At 37.9% G+C, this 18615-nt stretch overlaps 1 protein-coding gene across 1 annotated transcript in view; it reads left to right on the forward strand.

Annotated features, from left to right (window-relative positions):
• The window catches only part of DPH6 (diphthamine biosynthesis 6), a 389640-nt gene extending 371870 nt beyond the window's left edge, over positions 1 to 17770 (forward strand). Inside the window, 1 exon segment of the mRNA XM_038405768.2 lies at positions 17431 to 17770. Coding sequence (XP_038261696.1) covers positions 17431 to 17546 — 116 coding nt within the window. The 3' untranslated portion in view covers positions 17547 to 17770.
• The last annotated feature ends 845 nt before the right edge of the window (positions 17771 to 18615 follow it).

Consider the following 18615-nt stretch of genomic DNA (forward strand, 5'->3'; position numbering starts at 1 on the left):
CATTCCTGAACAGCTTTAAACAATTCTCTTTTTTTAATGTAATCACACTGCCAGATAGATGTTTCCTTCTTTTTACCCCTTAACATTAAGTTTGGCCTGTGGTCCAAGTTGGGCAATATTTAGTCCTGCCACAGTGACAATTTAAGGACCAGTCTTTCATCCAAGGCTTTCAAAGTTAGCAGAGACAAGCCAAATGCAATCCATACAGGGAGCAGATCTGTTGAGTAAAAAGGTGCCATTTTTATGTATTCACTCCTCTGATCGTAACCATACAGCTGATCCATTTCCTTTTAAACTTCTCCTCAGCTGAAAACATAGTGTGGAAGATTCCTGCTCACATCAAATTTTTGTATTAATACCTCTTGGGAAGTAGGAGTGATAAGGAGAAACATAGATCTAAATCTACTAACATTACTAGAAGCACATATCTAACATTAGCTGTACGTTAGCTATATTTAAATAGTTCTGCTATAAGAAGACTTACATCTGTAGCTTTATGTTCTTTATTCAGGATTGACTATACTTTCCCACTTTGAATTAACATTATATTTATAAGGATGAGGAAGCCTTCATTTTTACTGCCCAGGCTACATTGCACATCCAAGGCAGAGCTTAAAGCAGGATGGATTGGTATAAGCAGGTCACATGCATTCTACAATTGCATGGACACAAAATTTGCCATACAAGCAATCGCTGCTGAATTGTGTTCCAGAATTTGAGTTATTGTTATAATTAAATTTATATATCCATCCTTCATGCTTGTGAAGATAACCTTGACTATGTGAACCATGTGTAAAGCAGTGCAGTTTAGTTTTCCTAAATCTGTAGATACTAATATAATTGACATCAGAAGCTGGCCCAATAGCTATCAGCCGTGTGAACTGTTCACATGCATCTCAATGGATTGTTAATTCTGAAATCTAAAGATGTAACTGCAAGTGGCAACATTTCACTGCTGATTATTTTAGCAGAAATAGCCAGCTAGAGTGCTTATTCCACAATCTCAAACTGACCCCTGAAAAGTCCCCTAGCTAGTTGCCAAAACCTCCAGCGCCATCTTGACATTCTACTTGGAGTTGAGTGTAGTCATTTTAAATATTGTGTGTATTTCACACTATAATAGTTGTACTATTCCTTCTTATAACATGAAAAACCTCCATTTTGTAACAAAAATGAAGCTGCCTCGACAAAGTGCTACAGAATCCAAGGACCTTGCAACTGAGTTTGTGTCCAGCTTGCCGGAAAGTACATTGGGCCTTGAGTATAATGTGTATGTAGTGGATTTGTAACTACTTAATTGAAAAAAAATCTTTCAATCTAATTGCTTTAGTGCATGAGTTATATTCAGTCCATAAATTCCTCATTATTCAGCCACAGAAGTATGTGTTTAATGATTAAGACCCCAAGGATTTAGTTGATAGAATAATCTGCATTTCGAAAGAAAAAATAAGAAGTGTGCTTTTTAATTCTTTACAAGAAAAGTTGTGATGTGTGTCAAAATATTATACTGCCTCTTAGTTTTTAAACAATATCCAAATTTACCTATCCATTGGTTGGTTCGGTTGGGTATCTGTAATGTACAGATCAAATAATGGCTAATTATGCAGTTGTTTATCAGCTCATTTGAAATATTTTGAAATTCAGTCTACCTCAGCAAAATTGCTGTGCTTAAGGCATTTCTACATTCTAGGAAATTATAATATCCCCAGAAGGCAAAGAATTAATAATAAAAATCCTCTTTTGTAACAGATTATCATTGCAAAGCAAATGGAGCAGATCTTTCCTATCCTAGTGCATTTAATATTCTCATTTTTCCCCCTGAAAGTTTGATGGAAAGACTGTGTGAGGATCACTGTTTTATTAACTTGTTAAGAGACACATTTACTGAACCAGTACAGCATATTGATTTCAGGATCTGCTATACAAGGAGCCAATAATAACACATGACTTTTAAACATTTCTATTTTGGGACCAAAGTATTATTTAGATATTTTGTAACCTTATCTATATCGGTCTAATATTAACTCTTCTAAAAGGGCATCTTCTTTCTTATTGCATTTATGAGCTGATTGTCAAACCCTTCCACAAACAATTTCTTACTAGCATGAGTAACCTCACTCAGCCTACTGGGAATACACATTTGACCACAGGGTTACAGAATCAGACTCAGAGTTTGCATCATTCCAATGAAAATGATCAATACTAATCAATGGGTCACAAGCTTGATAGGCAAATGAATAGAGAGAAGTGAATGTGACATACTTCACATGTAGCTCTTTTTGTGACTGGAGACGAAAACATTATTCAGCTGATCCATTGTGCAATTTCTGGTTTGAACACTGAAAGTTATTTCATACGGCCCCTCACACAACACAGTAGTCTTGAGCTCATTGTCTTTATAGCTGATTTGGAATATTTTTATTGAGCAAAAGTCCATCCACCATGAACTGGACTGAAACTATCAAGATTCCTTTCAGACAGTTCTTCCAGTCCAGTATCCTATCTACCTATTAACTTAGTGATATCCCTACACATTTGGGGGGGGGAAAGACTTTTAGTTACTTGTATTGTTTAATCTAGGTGTCTAGTATTCTTGTGATCACAATAATTCATCTGAACATTGCATGATTAGCATATTGAGAAAAAAATCAAACCTAAGAGAGCACAGTAGTGTCTGTCACCCTTCACCCTACAAATAGAGTGATCTATCTAGGCAGGGGTTGACATCATTAGGAGACAGTGTGCAGAACTAATTTCAATGTGTCTGCATTTTATCAGGCTTGTGGATAAATAGAATATTCAGCCTTTTCAGCTGAATATGTTGATCCCCCTGCAGTCACGACCATAATAGTTCAACTCCATCCTCCCACTCAAAGAAGTAATTTATTCTTGCTTTGGGAATATGCAGAGGGATATTTAAGTGTTTCTGTACTGTTTTTACTCCAGAAGGCAAGTGATACTTTGGACAGAAGGGCAGCAGTTCTTAAACTTAGATTTTTGTGTGTGCGGATTAATTGTAAATTATTGGGAGTGGAAGTGAGGTGGAAGGCAGCAGCATAGGTTATTGTGAATTTCTGCTCAAGATATCAGTTTGAAAATTAAAAATGCTTGATTCTATCTAGTATGTGATATCTTAATCACATATGCAGACGGAGTAAACAATGATCTGTATATTAATAAAATTAGGACTACTGAGTTTTGCAACTACAAAACTAATTGTGTATTTTATTTTTGCAAGCCCATCAAGATATGACTTTTGAGGTCATTCATTTCTGATGTTTGGCTTTAGAAATTCTAACACTTTACCTAGACAAAACTATACGTTCTTGTCTATTAAAAATTTTAGTACAAAGGTTTTCTCATGTTGTTTTTGTGCAGAATAAAAATAGCACATACAACATAGACCATGAAGAATATACTTCAAAGTTAACCTTAGTTATCTTTGTCCTTACATTTTAAATAAATATGTATATGCCTCCTGGAATCAGTATTTCTGACATAAATTGTTAGCATTTACAAATCATTAGGGCATTACACTTTCTGTTACCAAAAGATTAGATTAATGTTTATTATTTTAATTAATATTGTGTGCAAAGGAATCTAAACAGGGGCAGGCTGTGTTTATTCCTACAAATATAGTGAAGTGTTTTGTACATACAGACACAACCTTTTGTTTTGATATAAAGCCCCATAAAAGACACTCAAACAGTATCTTTGCGTGAACTCTCAGAGATCCTACGGTACTTACAATAACAATAATACTTTGTATTTGGATACTGCTATTCTTTTGTAGATCTCAAAGCACTTTACAAAGGTGGATAAGTATTATTATCCCCATTTTACAGGCAGGGAAACTGAGGCACCAGAGAGCTTAAAGGCCTGTTTTTGAGAGGTGCTGAACACCCCCAACTACAGCTGAAGACAACAGGAGCTGCAGGTGCTCAGCACTTCTGAAAATCACGCACCAAGGCCCTGATTCAGGAAGGCACTTGAGCACATGCCTGCCTTTACATCAGTGGGAGTAAATTTAGGCATGTCCTTACATACCTTGTTCACCTTGCCTGTGTGACTTACCTGAAGTCTCACAGCAAGTCAACAGCAGAGCTGTGAAGAGAATCTGTATTTCTTGACTCTTACTCCTCTGCCTATTCCACTGGACCACTAGCTGATCATTCTACAGAAGGTGGTGTATGAAACGTGAAGTCCTTTTTGTTTCCATTATAGATACAGTAAAGTAACAGATAAGGAGAGATTAAATACAATGAAGGAGTTCATTTGAGAAATTCTGACGGTATCTACAGTATGCAAGAGAAGCAGAAGCAGTTTATGGCATGTTCAGAATTTCAAGCCTGAATTACAGTTTTAGTAATCATCAGCTCCCCTTCTCCTCTGTCAGTTTTTTGGTTAATGTATTGCATGGAAGAGACTTATGGTACAAGTTTTATAAGCTTGCAATAAAAATATAACTACTGTTGTATTAAATTATTTAAGTTGTAAACCATTGTAAAAAGGGGGGAAGGTTTTATTGACATAGAGGCAGAAAAAATGATTATGATGGAGTGTAAAATGTATTGTGCTGATTACCACAAAGTTTTTGCCCAGTTTAGCATATTGTAAATCTTCAGCAGGCCTTGAAAATGAAACTCGCCATGAGAGAGTTTCTTTAAAAAATACTGGCCAGTGGTTTGAGAAAAAGGAAGGCACAATAGGATTTATAATTTGCAAACAAGTCAGTGGAGTTCTTACAGCAAACAAAAAAGGTCCCAGAGGTCAAAGAGAAAGAGAATGGTGACAAAGCTAAGGATCAGTGAATGAATTTAAAACTTCCAGATTTCCCCTGAGAGAGAGAGAGAGAGAGCGCGCGCTGGAACTCTGGAAAAATAAATAACCAATGTCTGTATTTTCAAGAAATAGTTTACTACTTTAATATTTTGTTTTATTGCTTATAGTAGAGAGGGAAACCAGTAATTTAAAATCAGGATACAAATCTATGTATCGATTGAAAATTGCACATTTACCTAAATTAGTTGCTAAAACTAGAAGAAAAGGCATCTTACAGAGATTGATTTGTTCTGCATGAGCCTTTGACATGCACATGTGCAGATCCAGTTAATATTGTTAACTATTTTCTCTCTGCTTCTTGGGTACTATTAAATAAATAAAACAGGTAGATTTTTTAAAACTAAACAAAAATATCTTAAGCTTCTTCATGTTTCATCTTTTCAGTCTTTAGGGATTTAATGACCACAGATGATCTCATGGCAGGCTGCAGGTGAAGTTGCTGTGCCCAGTAAAGTGATTTGGCAAAAATTCAGCCAAACTGAGCTTGTTTTATTTCCCTCCTTCCTTTCCACGTGTGCACAGAAGCAAAAGGTGGTATACCTCATTCCAGTGACTCTCTTTACCTCAGTACAATCAAAAATAACCTTTAAGGGCCCAGAGAAACTTTTTAAAAAATCATACTTAATTCAGCTGAGATAAAGTTGTGTTGTATGTATTGGTAGATCACTGGAATTGTAATATAATTGGAGAACACAGCCCCTTTCTGAAATGATTTCAGGGCCTTCTGTAGATTGTCCTTCTCGCTCTCATGTTCCGTAATACAAGATGGTCTGATGTTCACTGACAAGTTAAAGCCCATGGCATATAGTATCAGTGCTGACCAAAGAGAGGGTTACATGGACATCTTTGCCTTACTTTGAAATTGACATCTCTTATTGGACACTTTAGAACCCTCTAGCAGTACTGCTACATTGTTAAAACCAGATACTGTACCACAGATCACATCTTTTCAGAAACAGGTAGAAGAATATTACAAAACCTTGTTTCACTGTGCCTCATGGCTTGGGTTTCTGTTTGTGGGGGAATCTTCCTAGCCTAGATAAAGATCATCTCTCCATCACTCACTCTTCATGTGTCTTAAAAGTGATTAGAACATCACGTTAGGGTTTTTTTTCTGAGCATTCTTAGTTTCATTAATCCAGTATCCATTTGAGCTGACGTCAACTTATAGTTATTGGTGGAGATGTGGCATAAGGCTCCAGAACTGGTAATTCTGTTGGGCCAGTGTCATGAAACAGTTTGATGTTGCTTTGTCTTTTTTGGTGCTGAGTCACAGAAGCAACATGTGTGGAAATCGTGTTCTGTGCTGAAAAGAGCCCTTAGGGAGTAGGTCAGTTCCAGACAGGTTTTTTACATTTATTTTTAGAATACTCTTATTTATGATAGTGTCGTTAATTTTCCCATACATGTGGCTACAAATCAAACCAGTTTACAAAAATTATGCCAAGCAGTATAATTTGTATAATGCTAAAAGATTCTTCATAGAAGTCCTTTTTTAAAAAGAGGTGACTGAGATCCATACAATATGGTGCTAATCTTTCTTATAATTTCAACTTCATAGGGAGCTTGTCTTTTCTTAACTTTTTTTTACACATTTTCTCCAGTTGTAGAGCCTTTTGTTATATAATCTAATATTTGATATATAATAATACTGGGTTTCTAAGATCTCATAAGATTATAGAACAGATAATCCTCTGGAGCTGAGGTAGTTCAGACCCAAGGTCCTTGACCATTCTCTTGAGACTGTCAGCAAGGATGACACGTAGGTTATCAATCAGGAGAGAAAGAATTTTCTTCTATGTACTGGACGGGCCGGGGACAGGATATGAGTTCAGCTCTTGGCTTTCTGCAAACTTCCTGTGTTATCTTGGAAAATCACAAGATCTTTCTGTGTCTCAGTTCCTCATATGTCAGTGGGGACGATACTTCCTTTCTCCCACCATCTGTCTTACCTCATTTGATTGTAAGTTCTTTGGGGCAGAGACTGAGTTTTTCTACGTGTTTGTTAAGTGCCTAGCACAATTGCACCTCAGTCTTGTTTGGGGCCTGGAGGCACTACTGCCATACAATTTATACTACTAATAATTTGGTGCTAGGTATGTGAATACAGCCCAAAATTTGGCAATTCAGCAGTCAGTACTTGGTGAAAATTCAGGCCACGTCCAGGTATTTGGCTGTTTTTGGATTCAGCTGTATACATCTCCCTATTCCAATCCCATTCCCCCAAGTATATATCTAACTATATCTCACTTTATTGGAAGCCAGGGGAGGGACTTCCCCTGTCCTAGCCTTTGATGAGGTGTGTGAGATCTTCACTGTTCTTCCCCTTCCTTCCATAGAGGGTGCCAGTTCATTGATTTTCACTCCCCTACCCTGGAGGCCATAAGATGGGAGCTAAAGATTGCCTCCTCTTCCTTGATTATGGGGGGCAAGAGGGGACCCAGGTGCTCAAGCTGTGCCAGACAGTAATTGATCTATTTATCCAAACTCAAATATTAGTAATATTTAGGAAATATTTGCCTACCCTCACTAAACTTAATCAAGATTCCTCCAATTTATTTCATGTAGGTCACAAGATACAGTAGTAACTAATTCAGTCACTAACAGGCTGGTTCTGGGTTTGATGGAAGGCTATGTATTCCAGGACCAATCTCCTGAGCCATCCATTCCCCTTTCCAGAAAACGTTAATTAAACTGTGCCATGAAGCCAGATCTGGATCAATAGAAAATACCGACGACAACCTAATCATGTGTTTAACATGTTCCCGTGTAGTTTTATTTGGTTTGTCATTGTATACTCTTTATTCTAGTCCAGTAGATTGATTTAAATGTTCAGAACAATAAACATTTAGAAATAACCTCGCTAGCTTTCACATGGCACTATATATATGAAATCTAGATAATGGACCAGTTCATTTGATGGTGTAAATCAGTGTAACTCTAATGTATACTACCTGTGGGTCGGGCATAATAACTAAAAAGTGTTGCTTTATCAGTATTATTTTACATTATCACCTATTAATTTGAAGAATACAAGGTGTTCTTTGTACAATTTGTCATGTATGATCCTCTCTGTAACAATTGAAAAGAATTAATTGTTGAACCACAAAATATTTTTCAGACACTTTTTCTGTTGTTTGCAGGCCAAAGTCTACCACCAAATACATGCATGTAATTTTTGCCAGAGTTATATATGAATCTTTTGTGGTCCAATTTAGATCACATTATCTCTGGTGTTTCCAAAGACTACAGATTTTAGAGAGTACTTAGCAAAGTGGATGAACAAACCAACAAATATTGAATTTATACAGAACATATCCTGGGATGTCAAAGCACTTAACAAACACTGTTACAACTGAGTCCATGTGTAATCACTAAAGGACATATTTGCTTCAGTATGTCTCATGACAGCTTCTTTTAAAAAATATGTAAGTGAATTTAACACTTGTGAAAGGTGCCAGATTGACAGCTCTGGAGATAAAAGTCCTTGATTTACCAGCAGGCACAAGCAGAGCTTCCTACACAGTGCTCCACCAATGTTCCCCAACCCTTACCTGAAGGGCATAGCTACCAACTGTCCCAGATTTTGCAAATCTGTGCCAGGTAATTTCCGTGTCAGTCAGTGCTCTGAGATTCTGGGCAGTGGTAAGCAGTTGTAACTCAGCCACAGAGGTGAAAAAGCAAATGTTGTCATCACTGCACATGTGCTATTTCATTTGATAATTTGGGGGTCAAATTTTCAACTTACTGCTAAAAATGTGTCCACAATATTTGCATGGTGGTTGTGTGTGTGAACCAGTAGTGAATAATGCAGCTTGCTCCATCTGCACAGGCAAATTCAGGTTTCCGTGTGAGCAAACGAGCTGCAAATATGGCAAGTGATTTTTAAATGCCCACTGAAAAATTGGTCCTTACTATTGTACATGTTTGCAATAGTCTGTCTCCATTCATGCTTCATCCCAACTTGGTAGCATTATGCCCTTTCCTCCCCAGAGACTGAATACAGTTTAGAAGCTCAGTAATCATATTTCTGTTAAAGAGAGAGAACCTTATATAGGTCTTGAGGCCACTGGAAGATGGTGTATACAAAGACAATAGGCTTGTGATTTCTGCACTCTGTCATGCCTTTTAAAAAAAAATGGAAATTTTCACTTTTCAGCTTTGGTGCTCGCGGAACAATCATACTCATTAAAGTTCAGTTCCTCCTTTCCCCTGGAAATTATATTTAGCCTTCCCTGTGAGTATTGGAAGGGAATGTTTAAGTGTTTCTTTATTCAGTGTAGAAGGCTAATGACATTTTAAACAGGAGTGCACATTTTTAACCTTATGTAGGCTGACTATTTACAGTACTTTTATGTAGGACAATGCTAAATATGGATCAACGAAGAATACCAGCAAAGACTGTTACATGCTGTTGCTGTGCTATTTTCTAAACTACAGCCAGCAGCTTGAAAAAATGATTATGAAAGCTAGAACTTAATTTTGTCTACTAAAAAATAGCCATAACTAATATGCAGAGGAGCTCAGCAAGCATTTGTTTATCTTTCTTTAAAAGAGTCATATTTCTTTCCATGACCTGCCATTGATATGCATGATAAAATACCTAATTTGACTGGCTGTATGTATTACGGAAGATAGTTTTACATATATTCAGAAAGAGCTACGTGGGGCATAAATAACTTAAGAATGTTATTTGAGATTCTAATTACAATTGTTAAAAATATCCATGTGAAAAACTGTCATTTTGGTTATCTTGCTTGATTTTCTTACTCCTACAGCACTGTAGGTGCATCTGGCACATTGATATTAGAGCTTTGTGAAACATTCCTATCAAACCTCAGTGTCCATGTACTTGAGGAGAGGATATCAGACAGCAGAGGAATTCATGGAATTCCATTCAAGTTCTTCCTCCTACAGCCAGCCTCATTCTCTTTCTCAAGCCAGTCTATCACAGGAATTAGAGATGGCAAAGACCTGCTAGGTCAACTAGTCTAGTCCTTCGCCAATGTAGGAATGTTCTCTATAGTATATCATTTAATACTTTGTCAGCTCTAATTTTAAATGTCCCATGTGACTTGGTTTCTTCCTCCACATACTAGTAGATCTCATTGTCAGGATGTTTTTCTTGATATTCACATCCCTTCACTTATTTCATCCCATTTCTCCAAGTTTCACGCACACCATGTACTATCATATGTTATTCCTCTCTTTGTTTGTCTCTTTCAGCATTTCTGTTTCCTATGGCTCACACTACCTGCCATGAGGCTTAGCATGGTATCTCGTGGAAGTTTCTCAGCTACTGCACTAAACTTCATGGGCTGCTGTGTGGTCTTGTGTTTAGTGTGGCAGCAGCAGGAATGGAAAAGTGTTTCCTTCCCTTCCTGCCCTTGAGGGTGGGCTCAGGTCACACGCTGACCCAATCCTCCCTAGAAGGGGAGGGGCAATGTCCTGGTCTTACAGGTATACCAAACCCCACAAAAATACAAGAGGAGAGAAGCTTCTACATGCACCCTCTTTAAGATCTATGAATAAGGACCACTGCCCCTGAAAACATCATCAGACGTCTTACCTAACTCACAAGGATGTTCTTAGGGTATATCTTGGTGCATACGTTGAAATTATACAGCTCTACATAAGTGTAAGTGCTATTACTAATTTTATCTGGAAGAGGGACAGAGCTAGGGCCCCAAAGGAGGATGGAGGGAAGAGAGATTCTCTCAGAGGTTTGAGTTAGTTACAATCAAACCTTCAAATGAACAGAACGGGGTTGGTTCCCTCCCATCCCCTTGTGACTTGAATTACAGGGCTGAATAAGTGAAAATTATCATAAACCAAACCCTGCAGAGTCTGCAAAGCACTAATTAACACCCCCAGTCAGTAACTTCTCTGAAACTGGTCTTTAAGCAAACTTTACTCTAAAAAACAAAACAAATTAACTTGGTGGCCTGATAAAAGAGATGCATTGCCAAAGCTGACAGGTCCACAATTGAACCAACTCTAAAAATAACTTTTTTTTCTATTCAGTGTCTTTAAGATGCTGAAAAATGTATTAGCTACAAAAATTCCACTTTCTCAGCCAAGTGACTCAGCTCTAGGAGAACAAGATTCTTGTAAATCTTGTTCACACCTGACCCATCCTTGAGCATGCCCTCTTCCCTCCCACCCCCATCTCAGCAGAAGAGAAAGGAAGTTGGTCAGACTGGCAGAGTAGAGACCGCCTTTAAGGTCCTTCAGTGCTGGGAGGGCAGTAATGCCCTCTGATGTTGGCCCTTGACCCACCCCACTGTTTTGTGGGTGGATATGGAGCCCATGCAAGGTGGGCAGGATGGAACCCTCAGCTGTTCAGTGGACATTTTGGAGGACGGGAGTCATTTGTCTCTCTGTGCCACCTCCCCTTCTCTGCATAAAGCCCTTGTGGTCCCATATAATAATAAATATTTGCATTTTGCTTGTGCCCAAGAAGGGCACAGTGACAATTGTGAACAATTGTGGCCCCATCAGGCACAGTGTCATACAAACAGAAATAGAGACAATCCTTTTGAACTGGGAACAAGTTGAATCACTAGTGCAGCAGCTCTGAGAATTTGTCCTGGTCCTTTCTGTCCAAAGTTTATTCTTATCTGCCATATGATTATGTGAAAAGGAGATTATATTTGTTCTAACTGAAACAGGTTTAATCGGAAAACTTTGTAGCAGAAGGAATCCACATAAGTGGGATGGGTCCGTATACAAGAAATAAATAAATGTGATGAGACGATTTTTCAAAGGTACAATATTACGATCTACTTATTTGCACTCATGAAAACAGACAGATGCATCTCTAAATGGCTATTTTGACATCTGCCCGGCTATTAGTACTGATATAGACTCATTTCCACATATAATCACAGTAACTGTATCTGCAATTGTAGCTTTACTTTTTTGTATGTGCATTTTTGTAAATAGACCCGAGCTTTTTTTTTTAACCTTTTGAAAATGTATCATGTATGAAATGTTAGTGTAGAAAAACATGATAGCAATTTTGACGCAACTTGTGAAATCTTCACAACATAGATTGGATTTTTAGGTTAAGTGGCAAGTGGATTGATGCTTTTACTTAAGGCATCCTACTCTTAAATCTTAACTTAGTGTAGCTCCCACTAAAAATGAGTTTGCAGCCTCACCCTAATCCCAGGTGGACATTTGTCACACACATCGCCACATCAGAAGACTACCTAACAATTCAGCACGATTGGTAGCCTCTGATCCAGAGCCCCAGGCAGGGAACACCAGTTGAAGTTGAGAATTGAAGTGCATTAGAAGTGTGGTATGAAGAAGCTTGCACAGCACCTAGATACCTCCACTGTGCCAAACCTACCCCACTCATGAATGCCAAATGTACACATTAAAATATGTAAAGCAGTTTGAATTATGTAAAATTATAGGTTTAATAATAATCATATATACAGTGCTTTACAACCTATTATTAACCACTGAACTCCCATGAGAGGTAGGTATATCAGTGTTAGCTTCATGTTACAAATGAGAAACAGACAAAGAGACCTTGCACAAGGGCCAAGGATAATTGGTATTATAACCGGGATAAGAAATCAGTAGTTACTGGGACCCAGGCCTGTGCGCCATTCGCATTTTTTCATGTGTAGCCATTGTCAGATCCTCTTTTTTCCTAGTATTTGTTTGTGTTCCTGATTGCAAAATCTTATGATCCCAACTTTAAAAGCCTGAAATAAAAATATAAGAACAGATAGTAATGTATTTATGGCCAGATTTTCCATCCACCTGCAGAGTGCTTAGTCCTTTTGAAAAGCTGGCCACTTTGTTTAGGTACCGAAACAAAGACCTTTGCTTAGACCTTTTTTGAAAATCTGTCCCCAGCAGTCAGGAGCTTAGCAGTTTTGAAAATCTAGCCCATATACTTTTCAAGGGGAATGTCCAACATGACTGATTTTAAAAATATCATTAGGACAATGAAGGAAGAGAGATAATAAAGGAGCTAATGAAAAGCTAAGTATCAAAGTATATAAGATGTCCAGATTTTTCCTTAGAAAACTAGAATTTTGCAGGAGAAAATCACTACAGCTCATCCTTCAGGAAACAGTTTACTTTTATTTCATTTTTGTTTTTTCATTTCATTTTGTGTTTTTATTTAATAGGCTCAGTGCTTATTCTGAGCAAGAGGATTTTATCCAGAATAAAGCAAGTAGATTGTACACATTTTGTTTTGAAATTCTGCATTTACCCAAAACACATTGTATTATTCTAAGAACAAACTTGGAAAAAAATAAATTGATTTCTCTGGCACATAGGCCTGGTACAAAACAGCAGTAAAACCGGTTAATTTTCTGACATGTATTTTCCTTCCCTGCTACTGTTGTTAGCCATAAAGACAGTCACTTAGATCTTTTTTTAAAGGCCTCAAGCTTCCTCATGTTTCAGCTTTTCATTGCACTGCCTGATCATTTAGGGAACAGGCTTGTTCCAGGCAGTTTTAATTAAACTGTGCTGTGAAACCAGATATAGATCAATGGAAATGATCCACAACAAGAGGCTAATCATGTATTTAACAGTGTTCAGTCCAGTTCAATCACCTTCTACCATTTCTGTGGCTTTACATTCATGTGGCAAAGACTGAATGTGTGTGTGTATTTTTTTTAATCCATCCCATTAGCGGCCATATGCTTTTGCTTCAAGGGAGACAAGAACTGTCTGCAATCTGCCAGGGATTTAGGGACATCAATAATTTGTGAATAGTCATGTTAGTACTGGTCGAAGGGTTAAGTGCCCTGTGCACCAGGGCACATCTTGTGGGACTGGAACTCTTAGTAAAGTGTTAGGAACCTGATCCCCTGTGAGGCTTCTCTTCGAAGTACAGGCTTCATGTCAAATCCACACAGCTGAAGCAATGGAGCTTTATTAGCTCAGGGATTTAAAGACCTGAACTAAGTGATGTAACAGTATCTTTTTGATTACAAAGTGAAGGAAGAGTGTAGTTGTAACATCAGATAGATTGTTATGTTCTGGGTGAAACACATGATCTTTCTACTACCATTTTCCATTTCAATGCAGGCTAGTTCTCGCCCATAATGAGCTGGTGGAGAGTGCTTACCACTAAAAGTATCAGGGTAATGGCCCTGGTTTTGCAAGCATTGCCCATGTGAGCAGTCTCATTGGCTTCAGCTCATACAAGTAAGGACTGCAGAAGGGAGTCTAAGGGTCTTACTAAAGTCAACTGTAGCGCACGTATAAAGACTATTTTTGTAAAAGTTAGACTGATTCTGTAAAAGGATGCTGTTGCATTCATGGAGCTGTTTAGCATGAAGACCACCTTTAAAAGTAGTAACTTATAATGTTGGAAAGTGCCATGGTAAAATGTGAAGGGTATTACGTCACTATGAAAGGTCACTGCACTATTGATCTGAATTATCTCCTGTTGTTAGTGAAAGGACAATAAGAACAAATAGCACTGGTTGGTTGGTTGGAGTCAATTTTATTTCAATTTCCAGTTGTGTCCACCTTCCTGTGAGTTTTCATGTGTCCCTCAGTTGCTCCTGATTTAAGTAGAAAAATTCCTGGTGACAGTCTGGGGCCACTGCCTCAATTCTTGTTGAGCGCAGTGGGTGTGGAGAGCACCCTAAAATTAGGCTCTCATCTGCATTGGGGTAACACCAAGTAGAAATGGGAAGAGTTACATGTGACTGAAAATGAAAATACTGTATTTATCACTTTGATATATGCTCGTTTACTGACGTTTGAAATGAATCACTGAATTCTCTATCAGACTTGAAAAGTCTGGTGCAGGGCACATTAAAGAGACAGTTTGGACAAGCATAGTTCATCGCTGAAGTATATTTATTCCTCCTAGCCCCCTCTTCCAATCCCACCCAAATACACACACTCAATCCCCCACTCCCATATACACACACCATCACCATCGGCAGCCATTTCCCTGTGTTTTTATTTACAGGAACGACAAACAAGTGAACAATTGGTTCCATATTCAGCATTGATAAAAAGCTAATTGAAATCTTAGCTATTTAAGCAAAGAATTACTTAATAGAAAAAATAATAAATAATGCTGATGAGTTATTATTTATCTAAAAGCATAGTTTGCTGAAAACCTTAAGGATTTGTTTTTATTAATGCCACATCATTAAAATGGTGTAATTAGTAGAAGAAAGGACTTAGAGGATCAACTACTGTTTTATTTATAACAGATAAAAGATGTAGCCTTTGTATTCTTGAATGAATTAGCTATGTCCATTTGAACTGATGCAATTTCACTTATAGTGCAGTGCCCCTCTCCCCCATACTTTGGCTTACAGTTTTATTTTTAGAAGGCAGGAGGTCCATCCTCCCATACCGCCAGTCAAATTTGCACATGCAAATTTTTACCCCCACATTTTTAGACTAACAAAATGAGCTGCAGATCCAAAATGGAATACTTGCCCATTTAAATACCTGATTTTCACCTGTAATAGGACAGTGGGCGATCTAAGTACCCAGATTTTCACCCATCATTCAACTGAAGGTGAAAAACTTTGGTGCAGATTTTGCAAATGCAGTTTGCACAGACAAGAAGGAAAGTCATCTTTTGAAAATGTGACCCTTTCTGACTCAAAACTTACCAGAGATTTTTCCAAAGTAAATATTTTGTGTCGCTTCCAAGTACCAAGGGAGTTGAGTTCACTATCAGAACTACCTCCTTGCCAAATATCCTCTTTGAAAATGATACCCAGTTTTTTTATGGTGGTAGCCCTGGGCTACAAACCTGTGAAAAGTTAAAGTGGCAGAAGGGATGGTTTCTGACTATCTAAAAACCAAAAATAAAATAAAAATAACCTATTTTAAAATGTTTTTTTTTCATTGAGCTGACAACTTTCTGCATACTTTGACCCAACGCCTTTTGAGCCAGCATAGCTATGAAATCACCCAAAAATCAGAGTTTGGAGTGGAAATGCCAACTGACCCTTAATCAGTGTGTCACTGCCAAATCGCGATGATACATAGATTGAGTTGCTTATTACACAGAACATGAAGTCCTTTGACTCGCCAGTGAATATTGATCTTAGGTTCACCTCTGTCAACGTTCATCTCTAATGCCAACAATTTTCAATGCAAAATAATTTAGCAGCATTTTAGTAGTCTTAGTTTGTTCCTCTGGTTGCAACATCTATATGGTAACATCCCTGTTACAAGATATTCAGATGTATTCCTTCTGTTACCGTTCCGTAAAAACTATAAGTGAAATCCTGACTCCACCAAAATCAGTGGCAACCAGGGCCGGCTCCAGGCACCAGCTTTCCAAGCAGGTGCTTGGGACAGCATTCAGAATGGGGCGGCAGTCCATGTCCTGGGTGCGGCGGGAATTCGGTGGCTGCTCCGGCGCCGTTGCGGCGGTGGCAATTCAGCAGCGACTGCTTGGGGCGGCAAAATTGGTAGAGCCGCCCCTGGTGGCAACACTCCTATTGATTTCAGTTGAGCCAGAATTTCACTGAGTACATGTTAACACTTTGATTGAACTATATATTTACAGTCTCACATACAGTGGGAAAAACAATAAAATGTTTAAATTCTGTCCTCTTTACACTGTTTGTCTAGTCAAGAATTTTTAATGTTCTGAAGTGTTGGTAGAATCACAGAAGTTAAAGACATAAAAGACCTATTAAAACCTAAACCCTGCAGCCCAGGATCGGTTCCTTCAGTATAATTTTTAGCACTTTTTCCAATCACATTTTAAAAGTGCTATATGACGGGGCTTCTACCACATAATTAGTGAGGCTATATGTGATGTTCTTGATATTCAGCCTAAATTTGTCATTCCTTAGTTCCATTCCTAATGAGGCACACTCTCTATGCATCACATGAATTCCACTCCCTCCCTGGTGTTTGTACCTTTTAAACTTTTGTAGATTGTTGGCACATCCCTTCTTAGTGTTCAGATTCTGTGTTTAGTTGTTTTAATCTTTTCATAAATCATTAACTCCGGACTCCTAATCATATTTATTGCTCTTCTCTGGACTCCTAGAGGCTTTACCCCCATTACATTTTATAGGACAGTTCCATAAGGAGATGCAAAGTATGTAATGTAAGTTGTTACACTTCTATGATTTGGTAACAATAAAGGTATTCAGTACTTCTGTTGATTTTAAAGGTGACTTGCAAACACATTAAAAAAAATCAGTGGGGTACGTTTCTTTCAGGATACATCACTGCAACATTTAACACAGTGGGGTTCTACAAGTGCAGCGAAGAATAGAATTTGACCTGGTAACTGTAGAGAGCTACGTGCTGAATATTCAAATATGAAAAGTAAAAGAGACGTTCAGAACATACAGTAACTGAATTTAAACTTACCCCTATAACACCGCCCCAAGTCACAAATTAGGTATGGGTAAATTGAAATTCAGTAATGTGCTGAGTACCTCTGTTACCGTTGCTATTTGGAATATTCAGAATCCTACAAATTAGTGATTTGTATATGTAAGTCATTTTTAAAAGTCTCACTTTTTACAGTAGAAAATGCATTTGTTTAATGACTAAGACACTAAAATCAGAAGGTATTCATCATTCATTTTGTTCCTGTTTTAGGACTGCAAGATTACCTAGAAGACCAGTTGGGCCAGAAGACTCCAGCTCTGATTCTGGTACCTGTAGTGGATTTACCTGAAAAGGAAGTTATTCATATATCATGCTGGCTGAGCTAGTCATTTATAAGTGATCATTTGATATCAAAGCATGTATTCCACGCAGAAGAGAGTGAAGAGAAGAGTTGATCTTGATTACGTTGAATATTTTCATTAAACATCAAGGTGTACATTGCTTGATTTGAGCAAAGCCTGTCTTAAAATGTTAATATATTTATGGACAGTGCCTGATGACAAATGACACATTCCACCTTTGGAGGAAAAATAAAGATTTTGTTTCAAAATACTGTCCTGTTTTTTGTCAGATCTAAAGTGTTTTCTAGCATCTAATAACAATAACAACAAGCGGCTCACAGGAGATGGTAATGACTCTGGAATCCTAAGGCCTGGGCACACTAGACCAGTTGTCATTTTCAGCCGTTGTTCGAAGGATCGGTACATGACCTCCAATACAGTTTTGAAGATTTCTTACGTTAATTTTGCACTGGATACACTGACTTCAGACCAGGACTTGAGGCCTTACTCCTGCCCAGATTGTGACCCCCCTCTCCGATGGTGATGAACAGTTATTCACCTGAGTAGTCATAACACACATTTAATCAATCTGAATAACAAGGGTCACAATCTCCATTTTTTCACAGTTCTTATTCAAATTCTCATTGTCAAAGAACACAGCATTTGCCACCTGTTTTCCAGAAGCAGTATAGAATATTTTTATACTTTCTATCCATTGTAGAACTCTCATTTCAGAACTACTGGTATTCCCTAAGGGCCCGAACCAGGTCCCTGTAAAGTCAGTGGGAATTTTGCCTTTGGTGAAGTGGGATCAGATTCTAAAGGAGAAATCCCAGCCTTGTTGAAGTCAGTGGCAAAACTCCCATTGAATTAAATGGGGCTAGAATTTCACCCTCAATGAGTTTAAGGGTCAATATAGTACAGATAGTCTTCTTGATTTAGCTTGAGTCTCCAAGGCACTGTAGAGAAAGCCCATCCTCAGGCAAAGCCTGTAAAACTAAACCTTGGGGAAAGAGTGATGTTCTTATCTCCATGTTACACGTTCATGAATTCCCTTCCTAATGTTCCACTTGGAAGATTATTTTTTTAAGAAAATACAATCTGATTCACAATC

The sequence above is a fragment of the Dermochelys coriacea genome, chromosome 6 (genome assembly GCF_009764565.3).
Source record: "Dermochelys coriacea isolate rDerCor1 chromosome 6, rDerCor1.pri.v4, whole genome shotgun sequence".
Taxonomy (NCBI): Eukaryota; Metazoa; Chordata; order Testudines; family Dermochelyidae; genus Dermochelys; species Dermochelys coriacea.